The sequence below is a fragment of the Hylaeus anthracinus genome, unplaced genomic scaffold (genome assembly GCF_026225885.1).
Source record: "Hylaeus anthracinus isolate JK02 unplaced genomic scaffold, UHH_iyHylAnth1.0_haploid 0, whole genome shotgun sequence".
Classification (NCBI taxonomy): domain Eukaryota; kingdom Metazoa; phylum Arthropoda; class Insecta; order Hymenoptera; family Colletidae; genus Hylaeus; species Hylaeus anthracinus.
The window spans coordinates 20,520,590-20,544,850 of record NW_026533254.1 but is presented as its reverse complement, the minus strand read 5'-3'; the positions used below and the strand labels follow the sequence as shown (position 1 = coordinate 20,544,850).

The following is a 24,261-nucleotide window of genomic DNA, read 5'->3' as shown; positions in this document are numbered from 1 at the left end:
GTCGATCATCGTTAAGGCGATAAAGGCTTTCGGTTAACCTAATCTTCGTGAGGAACGGGGATTTAGGTGGACCGACTCGTTAAAGATAGCTCTACGTTATTGAAGAACGCTTGAGACAAATCAGGTGCATTGTGTACAACCGTTAAAAAACATGTATTTGATTTAGCAGCGAGATTAAAATTATTAATTCTTTCGATACATCGAACGACATTCGCTACCAAAAAGCAATTTTTTACGATTCTATGGACGAGATACAGTAATGTCTCCGTAACTGCACAAATTTGTCTACGATAAATGCACAGAAATCCTCCCCGCCACTAGGAGGTATACCCCTCGATATATCCCCGTACACCAGCAAAACGGAGCGACGAAAAAACAGGTTCCAGCAGAAGCTACTTCGCGAAAGCAATCTTGGCGGATGTAAAAAGGAGCTCGAGCTAGATCGACTTCGCGCAAACTCATAAAGTACAGAGTAGAAACGGCCTGCGAGAGGAGCCAGTAAATGAGGCTCGCAACAGCGAGTTCGCCGAGTTTTCCTGGTTAACTGCGTCGGAGAACGAAGGGAGCCCAGGGACTGCATGTTGTATGCAACGGAACACTGCTCGTCAAGCGAGATGGCTGGTAATTCTTTCGTCTATTTAGAGCAAGGTTGCCTTATTGGGGCCTGGACTTAAATTACACGGCGCGCACAGTAGGAGAAAAGTCGAATTTCGTAATGTCGTAATGCGTCGTGAATTTAAAAAGTACTGAGATGTGTGTGAAAGAGAATTAATTGAATTGTAATATGGTGAAATTCGTTTTATGATACTTTCTTTCGATCTTTTGCGATAGGTGTTCAAAGTCAGCAGAAAATCGAGCCGGATGAATTCTTACCGAAATTTGTTCTAATTTTAACTCTGTAAGGGACACACTTATAAAAGAAAAAGAAAATTTAAGCTGCACAAAAGAACAGTGTCAACAACTTGCTAGCGCGTTTTGACTTTTATACATTTCTGGTTCCACTCATTGTACATTTAGCGTTAGTTCATGGTATTACCACATGAATGAAAAGCTTTAAATTAAATATTAGTAAAACTAAGCAAACTATGGGATCATTTTTAACCAACCTAACTTCGAAGAGTGAACTAGAAATTTTGAGAAATATTCCCTTGAAAGATGCAATTCAAATTCATTCTAAAGGTTATTACACAGATGCAGATTTTATTAAGTTCATAAAATATCGTAAAACGTTAACATGTTTTTAAATAATTTATGCAAAATTTAATTAAATCATTTAAGCAAAAGAGATACGTTCTAAGAGAAACTTCAACTTTATGTAAACATTTACAAAGTTTCCACCACTTGCCTAAAATTGCATAAAAATGTATATGGAAGGAAAGTTGTAGATTTTCAATCGATCACTGTTTGTATTCATCCACTGTGCAGCGTTGATAAATAGCGGCAGGATGCTTTATTGAAATCTGCCCCTTAATTCTTCAAAACTATTGATAATAGCAAATGTTTTGAAGTAGAATTAAGTAGGCACCTGACTGTACTTATTCTTTAATCGTTAAATCAATAGCAATAAACGTGAGTTTAATTAAGCGTGTGATTACGCATATTTTGATCGATCATTGTAATCACGTCCAAGTTGAACGAAAAAATGTGCGAGGATAATTGGAATATAAATTTAAAGGTTATAGGAACTTAGCTAACGAAGAATATAAACAATATAATGATATTTTATAAATATGATCAATATAATAAGAAAATGAGAAGGAAAAATATTTCTAAAAATACAGAGAGGTTAATTATAATTTAAGCATAACAATACTCAGCTAGGGAGAGAATAAGGGGAGTAAAAAAAGTAATATAAAAGAAGGAAAGTTGTAAACAAGAAATTATGTGGCCTCGGGTAAATGAACCATAAAAAGATTTTTTCCTAGGATGTACATCAGTGGTCTAGATCATTTTTAAGCTAAAGACTAAAGTCCTTGAGACCTATAGGGACCAACAAGGCCATTTCTTCCACCCCGTCGTAAAAAGTTAAATGGATTTGAGGGGAACATCATTTTATGGGAGTAGCTTTTTAGAGGTGAGAGAATGAATGAGTTAAGAAGCTCAACGGTTTCTTTTTAATAGAATTAGCAATTTTTTATGCTAGAATCCGGCAGTACAATTAATTCTATGTATGATAGTATTAAGATCGATATGAAGCGATTTGCAGTAAAATTTGTTTTTGTGCGATTTGTTTTGCAAACAGTCAGTCCCATAAATATCAGCACCCTCCGTGTCTATTGAGGAAATTTGTTCTAATTAAATGGTTTGATGTTTCCAAGTGAATGTTTGTATAAATATGTTGATATATACATAAATATATACATGTATAGGCTTATTCATATACATATGTATAACGAAAAATTAATTTGGAAATTACAAAGGAACTCTTTAATTTAGTCAAACTTCATCAAATCCAGATACATCCAGGTCATCCAGATACATCTTTTGACCATTAAGATAGGATTAATTTTTCAGCGAGATTAAAATTGAATTAATTATTTTTTCTATTTAGATACATTTTATTTTTAGACATAAGTGCTCCCTTAAAATAAATATTACTAACTGGGAATTTTTCTATGCAGTCCCTGTCTACTATACAAAAACAAGTGTGACTGTATATTTTATTTAATAATACTAACAGCTTTCGATATAACAAAATATTGGAACTATGTGTTTTGAATTTTTATGATCTGAAATTCAATATTTTCCAATCTTCGTCGCGTTATCGGTACACCTTTCAAATATTTCTGGATATTAATAATGTCTACAATTGTATGATGTAGCTACCAAAATTTAGTAACAGAATAAATATTACAAAGTTATATCCATAGAAGACAAAGAAAACACTCTGTGAACTGAAAAAGGATTTCGATTCGAATTTATTTTCCGATGTCTTCTTAACGTCAACAGTTGAAAAGTGAAAGAACTATTCATAATCTATCAAACGTATAGCATACTAGACGTTTTTGCCACGGCCATGATATTAGAACTAATCTTCACCTCTGAAGATTACGTTATCACAGCCGCAACATCATTGACGGAAAGAAATAAGAAAGGAGTTTGCTGAGAAACCAATTTTGTTTCATTCCGACGCGATATTTCTACCCAGGAAAAAGTAAACGCAATAAAGGGTTTCCAATACAAGGTCGACGTCCGTAACAAGACTCCAAATAACAGTATCAAAATTCGATTTGTGAAATCCATTCGGCAAGCAGGAAAAATCGTAATAAAATCGATCCTGAGTAGTCCTCAGGATCTTACCTCTGAAAATCTAATCTCTAGAAATAAAATTAATGAAATCAAATTTTAAAGTGTAGAGCCAAACAAAGTTCGATTATCTAAAGCAGGGCTTATTAAACGTTTTTCATTCTCGATCCCATTTATGATTGTGATTTTTTGTTTGAAACCCAAAGAATATAGAATAAAGATACGTAAATATTTTGTGATGATTTATTGATTAGGCAAGAATATATATACATATGAAAAAATATAGTTTTAGAATTTGTTTAAAAACATACAAAAATATAAAATTGAAGATTGCACAAAAAGTTGTAAAATCGTACTTACTTTAGTTACAAAAATGATATACCCTATTTTTCATCAAATCTGCATTTCTTGCAATAACATAAATAATGGAGAAAATTAAATATTTTACATTAAAATGTAGCGACCCCAAAATTTCGCTAAACGACTCCATTTGGGGCCGCGAGTCTTAGTTTAAGAAGCCCTGATCTGAAGAATTCAAAGCAAGAACAAACAAACTTTCATAAAAATATTATTTAATCAAGTATGATTTTTATCCTGCTGAAAGTCTCAATTTTTTAAGTTATATCAAATTTTTAACTTATATCATCTACATCTTTGTACGGTTCAGTCTCTGATTTCGATTAAAATTTGTCTACAACTGGGAATAATGTGGGAGTATGGAATATCTCATCAATTTTTGTCATAGAAAATAAGATTTTTTCGTATAAAAGTTTGTCTTGAATGTTCAACTTATAAAAATGATTTATTACCAAATCAAAAGTTTTAATATCCGTCTCTAAAATGCTCTCGGAAGACTGCGGGTGAAAATGGGGCATAAGAATGATGTAATTACATTCGCTTTCGTGTAACTTTTCACACCGAACGAACATAATTCGACAAGAATATTATTTGTACAGTAAATTACGATGTAAAACAGAGTTTGCATCAAGTTTTATTTAATACAATGTTATAACATTCATTTTATTAAGAATATAATGGGAAACTTTGTACCCTTTCGTATAGACAGTGAGGGGTCATTTCATCCCTTCGATATAAAAGCGGACCAAAATGAAAAATATGAGTCAAATATTTTTCAATGTTTCATACCTACGCAAAATTTCAAAAAAATCAGAGGCAAACACTTCGAAAGCATTTCTTGTAAAACTGCATAGAAAGCATCCACCAACAAGAAAGTCTTTTTAAGACTAAAACTTAGATCACTATTTTATTCTCTCCAAGATTGGAGGACACTTGAAGAAAAATTGCAAATCCCGTGTTTCTTCGTTTCCCTGGGAAGTTTGAATAGAAATCACAGATCACTAATATCTGATTTTTCATTGCCGGGAAACGCCAGCCGAGAGTCAGCAGTCCGCGAAAGACGTTGTTACCTAATTGTTGTCCAAACATGTCAGCGCAAGCTAGGAACGCTCGGTAAACAGTCGCCGAGTACTTTTGCGGCGCAAAGATTTATCTTGTTAGGCAAAGTATTAATTGGTCAACGCACGCTAAGTATTAATTGCGGTAGTTTGGCGCAACGAAGCGGCTTACACGCGGGGCTGTGTTGTTACTGGTGATTCGGAACCGCTGCCGGATGTGCGGGTTTCAAGTGAAGTGGAAGCAACTGGCGAGCGCTCGGTTGCATCGGTATTTGCGTAGCTTTTATCGACTCACCGACTGGAACTCAGTTTGCTTCGCTTAAAAACGGCCAGAGTAAAGTCTGTTACGAACATCGATGACCTCTTCGATCCTCCACTTTGGTCGCTATTCGGAAATGTCGAGTGGCCGATGAGTATTTCCGTATCGATCAGAGAGATGTGATTTGCGAGAGAGTGATTTCAATTTGGACGGTAAACGAAATCTGCCGAGATTAGACTCGGTTTACACTCTCGATTAGAGAGCACTGTATACCTACGTGGTCGACACTTGGGTGCCATTTGAGTGTTTTTTAAATTTTTCGAAAACGGTGGAGGACAGAGGTGCTGCTGATATAAAGTGAGGAGCGAAAGAAAGTTTAAGAATGATATTTGTTTGTACGAATATCAATAATTCCATAGTAGACGTTTTATATAGGGTGGACGATTTATTTGAAGACATTGAAATATCTCGAGAACTATGCATTGGATTAAACAAAAATGGGAAATGAAACATCAGAGAATATACGAAGTCTACGATAACTGCACAAGGTCAGTCCCGAGCTTGTGCAGTTATGAAGACATTACTGTCTCGCAACCAGAATGTCACTTATGTAATGCTATGGACGAGATATTTCGCGTGACAGTTTCTATTATGCGACGAAATATTTTGCATTTTTCAGTGTTCACAATACAATAATCATTAATTCCACGCTTAAACCAGATTATCTGCGTTTGATTTATTTCTTTTTTGCAAAAACTGTAATATTGCATTAGGTATCGTGCTATATATTGAAGTGTTCCATACAAAATAAAGACTAAAAAATTACCATTTTCGATTATCTTTACACCAATGTTTCAACAAACAAACCAGGAATGTTTAGATCCCTACTATAGGCAGTTAAGGGGTATTCTAGTCTTGAGCGTCAATTTTTAGTTCTCCTTTTTAATCTATAAGGAATTTTTATAAAGGGTCTTGCATACACATTTAATCACATTTTAAAACACATATATCACATCTTAAATAAGATATATTTAGAATAATCAGATATTGCAAACTGTACTTCAAGCGATAAAGACAGAAGTCATTCGGTTAACTACATACAACTCGAGATATCATGACAACTATTACAAAATATATTGTTACTACGAAATCGCATCTAAAGTTTTTCATACCAATTACGTATACTTACAATTACAATTAAAACCCAATCCTTGCTCACTTGCTCGTTGAAAACGAATGTCACTTTTGCACGTTTTGCACATAACCAACGAAGAAACTGTATTGAAAACTACAAAAGAATTTTAAATGCAGTATTCAAATAAACACGAGACGAACGCGGTTGCGAACTTCGTTCTATTTAGACGTCCCCAACTTCGTTAACTTTCCAAATTCATCAAAATCCTTTCGTAGATATATTTTCAAAAGTCTACACTTTGAGAAAATGCAAAAACAATCGATATTTTGAAAGTTCTAGGCTAGAATACCCCCTTCATAAAGTGTCCACCGTAATTGCGCTTCGCACTGAAACCGTAGTGTCTACAAATCGTGATGTCCGAAACAGCTACCGGTTTTCACGGATACAACGATTCATGGTTTTCATGGTACTTTCGTGAGTCATCCACTCTGGGACATGCATCCTCGCGACGCCGGAACACGTTAGCGGCGCTAGCCGTTTCCAGGACTCCAGGGTAACACCTCGACGGAAAGGACCTGGAGACCCGGAGGAAGCCGACCGCGACAATGGGACCCTACGAATGGATTTCCAGGCTGCACAACAATGGGACGCACGGCGATCGTTATGCATTCGCGGCGCGATTTGGCTGCCACGCCAACTTATTTCTTCCGGCCACGAGCTGTTCGAAAGCTCCCACTCGGGACGAAGGCTTCTCTCCTTGGTTAAAATTGCTCTCGTGTCTCGTGAACGAGTTTCCACCCGTCGTTACGGCGTTTCGCGGTTCACGATAAGCCGGCTCAAGTGTCGTTTCATTGCGAGTTGACGGTAACGTGGTTCCTTTGGGATTGTTTAAGTGTTTATCGCTCGACAGGGAAAGTCTCTCGGAGTGATGGAACTGCCTATTAACCCTTTGCGTCTATTGGTAATTTTCTATCACGATTGGAATATAATTTAGAAAAACGTAATTGATAGGAAGCGAGGTTTTCAGACGTAAGCAACATGCTTGAGGCAAAATATGATATTAATGCTGCCAAAGATTAATCTTAACAAATATTCCAACAGTAAATGTTGTTTAATACAACGGTGAGAATTAACACTCGAGCGCCATCATTAGCTCCGATACGTAACAACCCGATTACACTTTCATCATTCGAGCTTCGTGTTCACATCGGTTATGTCAATGATTCACCATGATCCGAGTAACCCCAGGAACCTCTCGAACGAGCAGAATCCATAAACATTTTACCAGCTTTTCCAGGGTCGAGGCGAGTCGCGCAACGCGTTGATGCTCGAATCACTGGTTTTATTCGACTGCGACTAATTCAATCTGGGCGGCGCTAGGTCGCAGCAATTGTACGCAAACTAAATAAACTCGTGCCGGCTGGTAATTGAAAAATATTGGCGTCTTACCATCGACTCCCCCCCATCCTCACCTCTCTCTCTCTCTCTCTCTCTCTCTCTTTCACTCTCTGTACGGGAAACGGAAATCGGCCAGTCAGCTCGCCAGCCCCAGCGCATACTTTTTCATTACCGTTCTCGCGTTTCCACCTACTACGGCTCCACGTTTCGGCGGGACTAAATTACGGGCTCGCAGTTGCCTGTTTCCAGAACAAAAGAAGAATTTGGAATAGTTGGCCGCCGGCGGAGCAGAGAAAGGCAGAAATAAATAATTGAGTAGGTTATTTAAGAGAGCTCGTGTGGTCGAAGGAGGTTCTCCCATTGTCTGAAAGAGGAGAAACTAAATCTCCTCTTGACCCGTTGTTCGATCGTTCCTTTCCTCCGGCATCTTCTATTTACGAGCCTGTCTTTCGGTACGTTCCGTTTTGATTATTCGCGGCGGAGATGTTTGCGCGTTGCACCGCATTGTTGTTACGTTATTTTTCGTACAACGGTACTGTTCGGAAAGTAGAAACTATGATAAGCGTGGTCTGTAACGAGTTACAGCATTGACTCCAACCCTGCTGTTCTTTCGTATTCCCCGTCGTTCCTACTGTTCTCATGGCGTCGCTTCGCTGTGCGTGTTTTCTTATTCACCATGTAGTATATATATGTTCGATTTAGTTTATTCATTTATTATATTAGCCATGTGTATTCTTTCGTATTATAACTAAATACCCATAAATTGATGTGGCCTCATGTTTAATTATCCTAACAAAAATTACATGTTCCTCTATGCCTCACTGTTTGATCTTCTCACTGAACATAGTAATAAATACGAAATGTACCTAGTCAAAAGCCAAACTCTTGTCATTACTTTATTTTCCCCTTGTTAACCCGTCGAATGATATTAATAATAAACTCTTTTACGTCTCGTTATTTATTCTCCTTTCTATGCATAGTAACAAAGATAATAGGCGATAAGATTATCCGCTTTTAACGGAAAGTTTGATTAAAATACTTCGTTAGCATCGATACTTTGAAATATCGTTCCGTTCGATAAACGCGCAAAGTTAATCCAGCTCTGAATGGTATGCCTTTGGCCCGAGCAACTCGAGTGAAACGGGAAACGCGTATTGCCAAGCGTAATGAGTTACTCGGAAAATAGAAAAGCAATTTTGACTCGTACCACCGCCTCCGAGGGGAAGTGCTTTCACTGAGAGCCAGTCACGACCGGAAGAAATAAGTTGGCGGGGAAGCCAAATCGCTCTCGTATGCAAAACGATAGATTGAAACCTGTTCTCCTGACCGCCTATCATTTAATATATCGCTGACTCCGAATGGCGTCGAGCCTCCCTTTTCATTCGCAGCTCGTGCTTCTCTTCTTAAATTCAATCAATACGGTTTTACGTTCTTCCCTAAAAAGACAACGGTGAAATTGACGCGTTTGTGAGCTGGAAACTTCAATTGAAAAGGCAGGTAGTTGGTACAAGCGTTGTTATCTAGATTAACTATCGTAACAAAGTACCTAACTACATTCTTACACAAACACTACAGTAATTATTGCACCTACGCGAATGAGAATAGTATTCCACGGGGTTGAAACCGCGGAGCGCGGCTAATTTTTTTATATTTTCCGAGATATTTATCCGTAAACACTTAAAACAAGCACACTTTAGACGAAATTGTTCCGTCGAGAATTGTTGCGAAACGAGAAAACAACGTCGAATCGTACATAGGAAGATGAAACGTGGCCCTTCTACGACCGTAAACGAAAATCCAATGGTGATTCTAAATAAAGCAACTCCGAAACGCGCAAACGTTCGCAGTACGAAATTATTTGCGAACAGCAATTTCGAGCCGGTTTTCAAACAAGATGCACGGTCGCAGGGAAACTCAAACGGCACGTTATCAAACAGAATAGCTTGAGCATCGACTGTACGCCAACGACGGAATAATTTTCGACCAGGAAAATGACAACTGCAATTAAATTCTTAGCGAACGACGTCTCCGGAGCAAACGTTCTGTCGGCTAGACGTTTAGCAGCTTTAAATGAAACAGAATCCGAGCTATTGAATAATAAATCTTAATTCCCCGATACCAACTTCGTCCCCTCTTCGAATCTATACTAATCAGGTTGAGCCCCTTCAGTAATCGTTAAAAAGTTAAAAAAAGGAAAAAAAATGACACATTTCTTTTTTTATATTTATTTACAAATTTATAGAAATTTTAAACGGTAAAGTTTGACAATGTGAAAACCGCAATTCCTTTTGCACCAACCTAATAATTATATCACCCCCGAAGAGTATCGCGATAAAATTGTTAAAATATTAAAAAACAAATTGTAGAATCTACCGTTGAATAAAGAAACAGTAATCCTTTGACGTCTGTAACATACAAAAAGTTTACCTCCGCCTGAAACGCGATAAATTTCGCAATTACGATTCTCGAACTGCTGCCCTAAAATTCTATTATACAATGGAACCGGGAAGCATAAGGAGTGCCCATCCTGTCGACATTAAAAAAATGGTAGCAAGTACTTGAGGAGCAACGCACAACAAGAACATGAGCTACGCATTCAGGTAAAAGAGCCAGAGTTACGACACGAACAATAAAAACCATTCTTAGGAGTGGTGAAATTATTGCCGGACGAGTCGGCCGCGGTGTTCATAACTTCTCGTTAACCGAGCCAGCCATTTTTTTACCATCTTACTGGCCCTCGCTGGCTCCTGAGACTGGACGGCCAATTTTCTTCTCCTCTTGCAACGTTCGAGGGGAATCAACAATAAGTCGATCATTTCGAGGAATTTTTAATGAGATGCATTTCCTTCTCCACAAGAGGAAGTTAATTCCTGAGCCCGTCGCAATCCAGTCGTGCAATGCCAGCCAAGCATTATGGTTGGGCATTGTTTAAAGAAATTTTGATGGAGACGATTACTGAACTGAGAAAGTAATTATTATTTAAATGTTTAAGTAAAAGAAGGAACGATTACTCGTGTCTAAAATCTGAAGGAATAATTTGAAATCGTTAGATCATGAAGTATATTTTAAGTTATGTATATTGTTTAAAGTTTTTTATTTGTTTTTTATTATTAAAAATGTAAAATTGATGATAAACAGACAGTTTACGAAATAATTAATTGTAATTTATTTATCCTTCCAAAATTGAGAGTCTAAATGGAAAATTCTGGATTACTTTGTTTTTTGCCAAAAGGAAATAATTTTCAGATAAATTTAAAGAAGAGTCATCCTGAAAGATGACACGAGTAGTAAATATTCCATTTTTGAACGAAACAATTAATGCAAACAATAATCTACATATGTACAAATATAACATATAGCAATAATTAAGACTACATTTAATATCAGGTTAACATTCTTTAATTAACCCAGAATCTAGGTTGTCTTAAAGCCAAAAAAGATTTTTAAAAATTGTAAGCGAGGCAGGAGTACAACCTCTTTAGTTGCAAATATCTGAATCGTTGCGCTGCGAGACAAACTATCCTAAGTTTAACCCTTTGCGGCCATATGTCGCGTGAGGCTCGACAAGAATGCACTGAAATCAGAAAATTTGGTCTGCAAAGGGTTAAATGTCGAAAACTTGTAACTAACAAATTCAGTCAACCAACTAACTTTATATTTTTTATTGCGTCTCCAGAATTAGAAGCAAAGGTGTGCAACCTTCCTGTTTTTTTAAAATCTGAAAAACTTAAAAACTTTGGAAAAATAAGTTTAGTCCCTAAATTAATTTGATATTCTTCATAGCTACTTAAAATATTAAACTTTTGAAATTTTTGGTTCTCGGTTCGTCTCTGAAGTGCAAATATTGAATCGATACACCAACGAGCCGTTCGTGCTTCAAAAGCACAAACAGATTTCAACTTGTGATCGTCTCCGCGCGAAAGAAAACTAATTTTGTAAAAGCCTCGTCCGAGGTTCGCGAGCTCGAACTTATCTCCTATCTAGTTATGATGACATTAGTTAACAAAAGTTCCAAAGAAAGTACCTTATTAAATTAAGCACGGTTTCCAGTTAATTATTTCATAATACAATTTCGTACGAGGAACAGACGTCTGTATCAGCTCCAGACATTCGTTCGCAGTTGATAGCATAATGAATATCCTTCTCGCTATACAGTCGTCGAACAATATTAATTCCTCTAAGAAACTTCATTCCAACAGTAGAATTCCGTTATCGACTAAAATTTTGGAAATATATGTTTTTATATGGTTTTTAACAATAACTTGTGTAAACTTAAGTTCGAAAAAAAAATTTGTTATATCTTTTTGGATAACAATTTTGAAAAAAATAATTACATCACAAAATCCATACACTTATTTGTCCGATAGCTTTCAGAGAGTATTTAAACAAAAATTTAAAACAAAAATACGTGCACATATAATGTAAACATTAAATTATTAAACTTAACAATAAAATAACTCCTTCAAAGAACTTATCCGAGTAAAATTTTTTGTACATATTCTTTGAAAATAATCGAATAAACGAGGGTATAAACTTTGAAATACGATTATTTTCCTTCAATATTATATTTCAAAATTACGCTAAAGTTCTTTTTTCAAATTCAATTTTACACCATTTAATTCATCATCGAGAATGTTATAAGAACACGTATTTTAAAAATTGTATCTAAAAAATTACTTCCAATTGATTTCCACACGAGTGACCCCTTAAAACGTAACGAATTGTTGCACCCTGTATATTTTATATACCGGATCGAGTATTCTTTATTATTAACTAGCGTCATATATTATGCTATTATGCTATACTGATATGACTGTTAAATAAAAATGATTTAAACATACCGAGATTTTGAATTAACATTTTCTACTGGTCCATGCATCATGTCATTATCTATTAAATGCTATGAAAGATTTGAGTGGGAAACTTTTTTTGCATGTCTAACAGTCATATAGATTGGATCAGAAGGGTGAAACTCTGGAGTGTTACTTGATCTTTTAAACTTGAGTTACTGCAGTTAGGATATACGTAATATCTTAACTTTTACTTTTTATTACTTTTCCTGCAAGTTTATAAAGTTCAGACATCTCACGCTTGTAATTGCATAAAAAACATATACATTAAACGTTCTAGAAACGAAATCAGATATTACAGCAATACTTTCATTGCGAATTGGGACTTTGAATTTCGCAAAACTCTGTCTACGAAAGAGAAGAAAAATGGTGGACGGAAAATGTCGAGCGTCCTATAAAGTTACCCGCATCTTCGTTAAAAGTGGCAACGTTTTCGCAGCCTTTGTCGCGGCTACCTTTTTCTAGACGAGCGTATTTTACTTGCCGAAGGTCCTTCAATTTGCTTTGCATAATTGAGAAGGTGCCTCGAGGTGCACTAATGAACTCGTGACCCGATGGCAAGGCGAGTAATCGTCTTTGAGACGTCGGTGAACCGTAAAATCAATTAAACGATTTGTTACGGATAAACTTTCTCTTCCTGCGACTTAATGAATATGTCGGAAGTCGGTCGATTGAATATTCACGAATCACGGTACCCCTTGAAACGGAATCCTTTAACTTGAATTGGCCCATTAATCGATGGCAGAATTGAGTTAATTTCGATTGATGTAGGGAACAATTGAGGTATTTCTCCGGGATTTCGTTCGCAGTCGACTAGCAAGTACCGTGGACGGTTACGTAAGCTATTTATTTGTGTAGAAATTTGTTAAACAAGGAGAAAAATATTACATTCCATTAAGCTTATTTTTAATAACAGGATCGAATCCTGGATAGAGTTAGATATTAGATAATAGAAGTTTCATTCTGGTGTTCTTTCGATTAGCGTCATAATAAAATATTAAAGACAGCCGACTCGTGCCGCATCAGATAGACGACCTGTACGGTTGATTGTAATATTGCAAAAATCAGATCTGCTCCAAATAAAAATATATTCAGAAAGAGCAATCCCTCTCGATTAAAATGAAAAAAAGAACAGGTCGATGGGTTGAATAGTTCCAAAGAAGAAAATTCAAATGTACAATCCATTTTCACGAAAATGTGTAAAAATCGCAATATTTGAAGGCTTGTATTACTTAAACGGTTACAAAACGAGCAAAATTTATTTTGTAGGCTATAGAAAATAAATCACACTTTCATTTAAATTTCCATTCTTTTTCCTGGCCCTGGCGACATTTGACTGAGTACACGTGCGAACGTTAAATTGTTAAGACAGAACATATTTTACCGTCGTTCAAAACACAATTGATTCGACACCTGTTCCGATATCTTCGCGTATCGAAGAAAGAACCGCTGTAACAAGCTCAAATAATGAACTCTAGCGACACGACAACTTGACAAAAATGATCTATCACAGATACAAAATACAGCAGTTCATACCAATAAATAAATACAATCTACATTTAATTACAACGTGGTCTAATTTTTAACCCAGTTTAACCACAAACGACGCGACATCACGAACAAGATCATTCCTCCAACTGTCCCTCAAAAATCTCCTCCTTGTTCCTGACGATCCTATTGTAAATCGAAACTTCCAAAACCTTCAATAGAGTCAGTCAGCTCATATCGACACATCTAAGACGATTGAAATACAAGACCATTTACATCGCGAAACAATGATGAATGGGCACGCGCCGCAGTCGTAATGGACGGCTCGTATTTCTGAAGGAGCAGGGCCCCCGATCGTCGGCCAGATATCGCTACGCGCCTGGTCTGGTTTCGTTGCGGAATAAATCGCCAGTCGTAGGGCGACCGCGGAGATTTATTGCGGAATTATGAAGAATGATCCCACGATACGTGGCGAGGCTTTCCTTCGGTGGCGATAAATCGGCCGTGGTTTTTGATATTTCGTCGAACGGCGTCGATAGGGCTTTTCAAACCCCCGTCCCTGCGTTTCATGGATCTTACGTGCCCGGTAGTCGTTTCCTGTTTGTCGATCCGAAAAGCGACACGAAAGAAAACCGCCACGCTTTTCTACGCTCGGTGCTATTCTCTTAATTTATTGTTGTTAAAATATGTGCTTGTGGCTCAAGAAAATTAAAGTATTTAACACTTGTATCATTTAGATACTATTAATATTAGTATATTTGTATTGAACATTATTAGACAGTATTGGATTGCATTGATATTTTACGATACATAGAAGACCTTTCTGTCTTCGCGTCTACACACGCTTCTTCTTGAATTTGCCTTCAACGTCATACCAAGGTCGTTGAATTCGTCTTGACACGGATTATAATAAATAAATTTTGTGTATAGCTAATATATATAGCCAATCGAGAACTGATCAACATTTATTTAAAATATTTTTTTATCGGATTATCGCAAGTAATTGAAATTCTGAGTATACGGCACTTCAGCTATTGATGTCGAAACGACATTTAGTTAAAGATTCTAGAACCATTGGACGCAAAAAGACTCCTACCTTAACCCTGAAAAATAACCTCTTCTCGTCCACGTACCATAAACGTACCAATAAACTTTCCACGTTCTACGTTCTTTACAATGGGACAGTAGCTACAATCGAATATAGCTACAGCTTGAGGCCCAAGTCATATACAGAACTTTCAAAAAGTAACAGATTCGATCTTTAAAAGGAGAAGATCAAACCTGAAGTTTACAGAAAACCAGAAATTTTTGAACCCTGAAATTTGTGTCGAGTCACTTTGTTCAATAATGCATAGATTCCAAGATAAAGAGTGAGTCCGTTACTTTTTAAAAGCCGAAATAAAATCTTGGCGAACGTATCTACAAAAATTCAACCTGAATAGGAATTCATTTTACTCTGCAAATATTACAATACGAACTTTACTCTCAATATTTTTTTATATTCTTGCATACTGTGCGCATTTTGCAGTTTCTTGCGCATTCAAATTCCCTGTAAATGCATAAAAATCCGCGGTCTAATAACAAGTTAATCGTCGTCGAAGAAAGAATTTTCCCGGCCAATTAAATCACCAAACGTGCGGAGACCATCCGTCGCTAAACGCGCAACCCCGCGCTCAAGAAATTAGTCGCGCCACGATTAAGTTAACCGTGGAACATATATCCCGCTGCTTCAACGGGGACGGCGAAATTACTTTCTCCGTGTCAACGGAAAGTAATTTGTGCAATCTGTTAACAAGAAGTTGCAATAACGCCCCATTACTCCGACCCGAAACATATTAATGGAGTTGTTCCTCCCAGGTTTCCGCGAGCGTAGACTCGGTAATACGAATAAGACGCTGGGTATATTTTCGCTGTATTATATTATCCTACGGGGCGAACCTTGGAAAATCCTTGAATATTTCATTTGAACCGCGCGCGTTTCTCGCGAACGGAGATCTCTTCCACGCGGTGAAATACGATGTTTGGTGTAACTCGAACCAAACGTACTACCGTGTAGTGTAATTAAATACTAACAAAGTAACGAGAGTTCAGTTCTGAGGAATACACCGTTGGAGCTTGCTCGAAATTATCTCCTGTTTTTCGAGGCAACCCCCTGGGCACAACGTTAGAATGTTACCCTTTGGAATATGCGTTCATGCTAACCACTTTTAGGCCAGTTGTATGTTTAACCACTCGGCTGTGTTGGACGAGTATACTCGTCATGGAGAAATGGCAGTATTTCGTACCATAGCGAGTATACTTGTCATGGGTAAAATTTAGTTAGTTTAGTGAGAAAAGGAGAAAAGGGATGGAAATAATCATAATCAAAATTGCATACGAAAATGTGTTTCCAAAATCAAACTGAAACTAAGCTCGAACAAAGATTCAGAAAGAATATATAGCTGCGGTGGCACCTCTTGTCCTCGCCACTAGAAGGACGGATGCCGCGAGTCTTCTCACAAGCGCTTGGTCTCACCTAATCGTACGTAGGGTTCAAACTTCAAACTTCAAAAACGTAAAATAATTTCGCCAAGTACACGAAAAAGTGGAGGACTCAAGGAGTTATCATTGAAAAATAGAAGATCCCCATGAAAAACTGCAAGAAAGTATAAGTAATTTTTGTCTCTAATTTATATTTCATCCTCTAATTAGTTGTATGTATATAAATGCATTGATCTTGCTAGTTTTAGTGTCAATAAATCCATAACACTAAATTTGAATTTCCCATGATTACTTCCTTCTAAAACACACGTTCCTGAAAATGAGTTATTTCAACCTCCAATAACCCGACAGAGTATTAATTTTTGTCTCTAATTTATATTTCATCCTCTAATTAGTTGTATGTATATAAATGCATTGATCTTGCTAGTTTTAGTTTCAATAAATACATAACACTAAATTTGAATTTCCCATGATTACTTCCCTCTAAAACGTTCCTGAAAACGCGTCATTTCAACCTCCAACGACTCGAAAACCTATTCCAAAGTCCTGTATCGACTTTCTCGTCCTTAACTGCGCATGTTTTTTCAATTTGTCGGCCAATCTGTATTCTAAATAAATAAAGTTCTGAAACAATCTACCGGGAAATGTTTCTGAAAATTGTGGGTGTAGGTATTTAGGAAAATCGGACTCACCATGGATCTCGCGGGTCCGGCAGTGTTCTGTGAACGGAAATCAGGTCGCTGACGTACTGATTGAACGCGTTGTTAAGCCATCCGTCGTCGACAAGTTTTTTAATTTCGGCAGTCATGTTTGTTGGTAGAATAACAGGCCTTCCATTCTCGCCAGGCGCGCTGGAGTCCTGGTCACGAGGAGCAGCGAGCACGCCACCGCCTGGAAAAAAGAGAAACAGGAAATATATATTACCGAGAACGATTTCCTACAAAGAATTTTCTTACACAACTCACGGTTGTAACTTTCGAACATTTATTATTAAGTGAACAATGTTGAGAATCAAATATTTCCAAACCTACTTTCAATATTAATTTCTCTACATTATCATTCTCTGTATATTAAATCATCCGAATATTATCCTTAGCATAAGAAATTTTCGTTTCAAAAATTTATAGGATTTTCTTAATATTTCAAAATGTTTTTTCACAATTTCATTTTAATAAAGTTCATTTCAATTTATTTTGATCTTTGTCACTCTTTTGGTTAGACTAAATTTATGTAAACAATATAGATGATATTCATCAGAATTATTGCTTAAATATGAAGAATAATGTTCATGGTCCAATCTGCATTATTTCATATTTAAATTCAAGCAATAGTTACCTTTTGTTTCAACAAAATAATTGAATAGAAAACGATTCACTTATGACGCCATGACATAAACAAAATGTCAAAATTTACGATGAATTTAAATTACGAATATCATTGAATGCACAGTCGCATATGATACTATTATCGCGTTGGTTGGAAGACTAATTCACATGGAAATGTGTATAGGGCTAAAAGTTTGTCCCGAGACAATTGGAAAACACGGAATTTAACACTTTTCGTATTACTTATTTTTCTATTCTCTGTAAAATTTACGAATTCTATCCAGATTAGTTTTCATTAACACTTAGCCCTTAAAATTAATTGTTGCAATTCCTTAGTGAAAAGCTTCTTCTCCTATATCGTATGAGCAACCCGGCGTTCAACGTGATAATATAGGAAAATTGAATTTTTAATTCAATATATTTTTTAAAACTCTTTCTTTATTCTGTTAACATTTTAAATTTTTTCTGAAATAACCTGTCGTTTCCTTTTTAATTTTAAAATAGTTACAATTTTTGCTATTTTGCTGGGAAGTTTAAAATTTGAATGGAAGTAGTGCAGAAAAGTCAGCTACGTTTGCAATGCATTCAGTGAAGACTCCATCATCGATGAAGTCAATCGATTTTAGGTCTGGCGTTACAAGTCGGGTGATGAAAAGCTCGAACATAAAAGCATCAGGGTCGTCCACCAGCCTTTGAAAAGGCCAAATTGCGTGAGTGCTAGAAGCGAAGTCCGTGTGTAAACGTTTCCCAAATGTTGATTCATTGCAACCGACTTTCTCGTTGAATTCTTTTGCATGTTGCAGATGTATTTGACTTCGACCACTCACGCAATTGGTCAGTTTCAATGGCCAGTAGAGAACTCTGATGCACTTCATTTTTTGACTCGCGCATCGAGTTGCCACGAACTTTGAAATCTGTATAAATCCAAATGATATTACATCTAAATAATTGGATAAAAAATTAACAAATGCATTCAGTTGCTTTTTGTCTAGCCCGTTTATTTCCGACATTTTGACTGCCATATTCAATTTTATAGCGAAACTATGGGATCGTTTAGATCGAAAAGTTCAGAAAGAATATTCAATATACCAAAAACATGTATGGCATAAATATTACAAAATAAGTGAGATAATTACTTCGGCTACAATGAAAAAATTAATAGTATCCACGTTTGGTAAAAGAAATTTTAACATTACCTAGTTATCTCTATAGTTCTTCATCCTTACTAATGTGATATTAAAAAAAAAACTATTAATCAAATATATTCGCTAATTCAACATAAACATATCAACACATAAATGATATAATTGGCATTAATAGATCCGCAACTTTTATTAGATATTTATTTCTATCAAGGAAATGTCCACGTACTTTTCAGCGGGGTTATACATTGATAAATACCAAACAATTCTGTCCCACAAGATTGTTGAAAATTAATACTACCCTGTACAAATTGAAAAGAGTATCGACGAATATTATACAAATTGTCTGCAGTACCTACTTACTCATTTAAAAATGATTTGCAAAAAATCCAATACGCGACTAAAAATTAATATTAACACCGTTATCATCGTATAACTTTCGAACCTTCGCCAGGAATACCGAGTATATTAAATGGGATCTCGAAAAAAACATTCCCCGCCGTCGGAAACCTCAAGTACCCAGCGTGCATACATTTGAACGGGCAGAAACTTCGTTCCGCCTTCGATTTTCTAATAAAATTGTCCTTCAAGCCCAGCCTAGCGTTCTCAAAGAAACCGGAAATGCGATGGAACTCGACGCAGGAAGCGAACGACGCCGAAGAGCAGTCGATGCGCGCACGAGGAAACGCACGAGTGGGGTGAATGGGGGTAAGAAGATGGCGCGAATTGAATTTTTAGAACGTTCACATATCCAAGGGGCGGCAGTTCCCGTTCTAAGAGCTTTTCCGCATAAACTCGAGTTTTATTTTCCAGCGCCATATTGGCGAAGCATAGGTAGAGCCTAGACGGTAAGTGGGCCGGTACGATACGGCTGGCTGGCGCGACTTCGCCCAGTTTTCTCGCCGTCTTGGCTCGTCCTAAAAATAATTTTACCCCGGTCGACGAAGTTGGGCCCGGGCGTGTACGGGTGCAGCAATAAAGAGGACGACAAATTGCTTTAGTGCCGACCTGGTCGCTGCGAACTTCGCCGCAGTGAAACTCGCGTCGTGCATCAACGCTGCCTGGGCTTTCCACCTTCGAAATTCTTCCTGAGCTTTCTAATATTTTGCTCCCCTTCGCCCTTCTTTAGGTTTAATTTCTTTGGAGCTCGAAGTGTCGATGAAACGATCGTCGATGAGGTAAAGGTGACTTTATTCTCAAATCTAGATAACTTGGAATTCGTGGCAATAGAATGCTGAGAAACATCTCGAGTTGCTGGTAGGTACTAGAAAAAAGGGCTCGAGTGCGAAGGGTTAACACTAAAACTAGCAAGATCGATGCATTTCGGAGATTGTGCCTGTAGAGGGAGAGCGAGAGAGGAGAAAAGGAAGGAAGCGTTTCGTCCTGGGCCCGATAGTGGACTCGTCAGTAAGGCTACGTAGCAGGCCCGTGCCTTGGACGCCAGAATGTTTAGAGGTTGGTCGGGAGCATTGAGCTCTATCCTAACTGGAGTGCGAACTGTGAGATAGAAGCCGGTCCGAGTGGTTCCGGTGGCACTATCCTATAGCAAATTTGTGTGTGGAGGGAGAACAGACACCTCTTTGTTTGCTTTTCGCGGCATTTAGAATTATTTGATGCGTACAAAAATGATAACTCCTGCGTAAGATTCAAACATTCGCGGGTTAGAACGTCCGAATGTTTCCCGCGTTTCGTTTGTTCGAGTGTGGCTGATCGAGTTGCACGCGGGTCTAAGGGGATTTGACGCGCGTATGTTAAAATACAGGTCAAGAAATAATTAAACTAATTTTTTCATTAATTATGAAATCACACTGGGACTATTAGAGTAATATTCAGAAATCCACATAATAATGGGTTTTTCCATAAATATTTTGGATTTTTTTTTTTTTAATTAAACACAATCTATATAGAATATATTTTTATCTTTAATGAAAGTACACATGCTTATAATTAGATGTGAAAGACACGAATGAGAGTAAAAATTGAAACTGTATTGCTCAACAGATTTCTCTAATTCTTTTAATTAACGATCGTTATCTTATTATATGCGCTAGAATTTCTACAATATTATACTTCAAATAAAATGAGAAGAAACACGCGGACCTCATTCTCAAAGATCTTAATTAATACTGCAACGGAATGCATTACATTTTGACTATAACAATACGTATAACAATATGTCTGAGATAGGTTTAATAAAACATATATTTTAATAAGAAATGCGTAAATCGGTAATTGCTGAACAGAACGCAATATAGCAGTGAATTTAATTACAAATTTATAACAAACTGACGTCTGCCTGCACATTGTTAAACTTTCTGTTTGAGAAACATTGCATCTAATTAATGAAACAATTCATGCATGCACAATAATGTACGGCATCGTAAGCATTTATTACATTTTCCCTGGCAAATTAACGTCCAAGGCAAATATTGATATTAACAGATAATAGAAGTACGATGTTGAAATATTCATTTTCGAAAATCAAAAATTACTCTTCGTCAATCAATTAATTAATCTAATCGATTCCATATTTTCAATCATAAATTGACAAGAGTGTCGATGAGCATCACTGCTTACATTCTTCATAAATTGCTTACAAGACCCAATATATTCATTAGATAAAACAAAATATTGAGAAATATTCGCAAATTAAGAAATCCATATTATCTACCCATGTAACGCCGTATAATTCTCATCATCAGAGAGTTTTACGAAGACTTAATAAAAAAAAAAAAAAAATCAAGCACAAACGAAATACTATAATTCTCTATAAAAGAAAATTAATTTTTGAAAAGTCGTGTGCCAGGTTCACATAGCTCCGAGTACAACATTTTCTCCAAACGTGGCCCACTTTCGTCTAAACCAAGAAAACTGCAGAAATTCCACAAAAATTTCTTTAACTAAAAAATAAAATCCCAAAGCTCTTTTTACATCTCTGAATGTTACGCGCAGCACGTTCCACAATTTCGTCGCAGACTGTACACAAGCTTCCACTTTTCTGGAGCGCTGCACGCCCGATCCCCGGAGCCCAAATCGTGAATCCCTCTTCCCACGAGGATCCCCCGTTAACAACAAATTAATTACCTTGCTCGGGACCAGCCTGGACAACCTTCGCCTGCTTTGGCTGGCCATTAAGCGGCGTCTCTTTCCTGAGTGGCGCAGCAACGGGCACGAATCCGTTGGCCATTTGAGGCGCCGCGACGCCAGAGGGGGCCAATCCCTGTACAGCGGCGTTGGCGCGATCCTCCGTGTAAAGCAGAAAGCACACGGTGGCCCAAACCGCCGTGACCAGGATGGCCACCTTCAGCCACAGGGATCTCCTCCTGGGGAAACCCATTTCTTTTTCTTTTTTTTTTTTTTTTTACGTGTCGTTCCTCCGAATCCTCTTCCTCTCTTTCTCCGTCGCCCCCTGTGTCCTCCCTTTCGAGCACGGTTCGATTAACTTATCGTTTTTCAGCCGGCTCGAGATATCGTGTTACCTCAGCAACATCCTTTTACTTCGATCCTCTGGTCCTCGTCCCTTTGAAATTTCACGCAGTCCTCCGAATATGCAGAACAGCGGCCCCGGTATTTTTTTTCGATCGGGTTTATCGGTTCGGGTTTGCGCGCGGGGCGATCCGGTTACAATGGATTGTCGCGTGTCTCGTTCCCGTCGATCCCGTTCGATCGACACCTGATATCACTTGATCGCGTCTGGATCATCGTTGGACCCACATTTGTCGTGATACGGCTCGGGTCGAGCGACGGGAGATCGATACGTCGAATCGGCTGGTGATTAGCTGTCCGACGAGTGCAACCTCGCGGGGACTTCCTGGTGCTTCGACTCCGAATGATATGAATTGATATGTAGTTTTCCTGATTCGACGACGCCCGCCGGTGTCACCGCATGGCCGCGTCTGGAAAATGAAAAGACGACGGTTAGTATGTAAATAGGAGTTTCACGTGACTCGAAGATGGCTTCCGAGTGAATTATTTTTTTAAGGGATTCCTGAACGAGGCTTCAAGGTTTTGTTTTTCTATAACAAAGTACGTCAGGCGGACAATTGAAGGACATTATCTTTCTCTATTTTAATTGTATTTTAATCGTATTTTAATAAATCTCTATTGTAATTGTATTTAATTTTAATTGTATTCAAGTGTACGTTAGGCGGACACTTGAAGGACATTATCTAACTCTATTTTAATTGTATTTTAATCGTTGTATTTTAATAAATCTCTATTGTAATTGTATTTAATTTGAATTGTATCCAGGTGTACTTTCATTTAACCCATTCACTGCCAACTACGAGATGTCTCGTATTTCAAATTTATTTCAATTACTCAAGGGATAAACTTATAGCCTTTTGAGTCACAAATAATTGCGAAAGAAGATCGTAAGTTTTCTTTTTAAAATAACAAATTTAATATCACTTTTTATTATCGAAATAATAATCTAGATTACACATCTGTATTAAATCTTGGCGCACAAGGCAAAACGCTTTAAATTTGTCCGGCAATGTATAGATTAAAAATGTGTTTCATTGAAAGGAAGAATCCTGAAAACAAATTTGGAAAACCCTTCATTTCCAAGTGTCATGGATGATAACTTAAGTTATAGTAAAATTTCGTTTCTCAATCTCTTAGAGAATCATTAACCGATTTTTCCAACAATTGTCGTGGCCTTTCTCAATGTCCTCGCGACCTTTTACTCGTCTGTGAGATAATAGCGTGAGAAATTTCGGTGAGATGATCGGTCACGCGGTTGTTCGTATTCTCTTAGCGTGTGGAAAGCCGTCCTGACAGTGAGTAACTCTCATTAACTAAACTAAAAGTTAATCAAAGGATGCGTGGACTTGAATCTAGTTAGGAAGAGATTCTTTTTAACACGTTCCTTCTTCAATTTAGGTTCAGTTTAAAAATAGTCTATTAACAATATTATTGAAAACACAAACAAATTTAACTCTTTAATCAAATTAAAATTCGAGGAGTCAAATGATCCCTGAAGACAAACTTGGCAGAAGTTGCCCTAGAATTCATAACAATATTATTACAGCCTACATATTTAATGTTTGCATGTTTAAATCTATCCATTTAAAATAAATATAAATATTAATTCCCAAACAATAGACAATATACGTTTCCAAACAATTATATAGTACTATCTATTAAGAATGCCTGTATTTTTATCGTAAATTTTCTACTCGAGTAATTCGCTTAACTTACGAATAATTTCACAAATGGAGCACTAAACTCTGATTACAGTAAAAATTTGTATCAACCGAGTCATAGACGTAATTTAATCCCGTCACGCCTGAATGCATTTAATAAGAAGGAATTTTTCCATTTACTGCGATTGATAAAATACACTTAAAAACAGCATGCAATTTTCCTTACATCTTAATCTCGCTTAATTAAATTTTCCTTCTTTCTATGAAAGCAAAGCTTGGTACAATTAAGATCCGGATGATGAGAACGCCGTGGACTCTTATTTGAGCTACAGAATTTAATTAACGAAAAAACCGGTGATTTTCATAACTTCCCTT

General features: G+C 37.0%; 1 protein-coding gene across 9 annotated transcripts in view; it reads right to left on the bottom strand.

Annotated features, from left to right (window-relative positions):
- LOC128886370 (putative polypeptide N-acetylgalactosaminyltransferase 9) overlaps positions 1 to 24,261 on the bottom strand; it is a 407,410-nt gene that overhangs the window by 109,738 nt on the left and 273,411 nt on the right. For all 9 annotated transcript variants that reach the window (XM_054141206.1, XM_054141196.1, XM_054141246.1 and 6 more), the window contains 2 exons: positions 21,824 to 22,635; positions 16,965 to 17,163 (listed from right to left, as the gene is read on the bottom strand). In XM_054141206.1, the coding sequence (XP_053997181.1) occupies positions 16,965 to 17,163; positions 21,824 to 22,076 (452 nt within the window). In that variant the 5' untranslated portion in view covers positions 22,077 to 22,635. The remainder of the gene's footprint in view (positions 1 to 16,964; positions 17,164 to 21,823; positions 22,636 to 24,261) is intronic.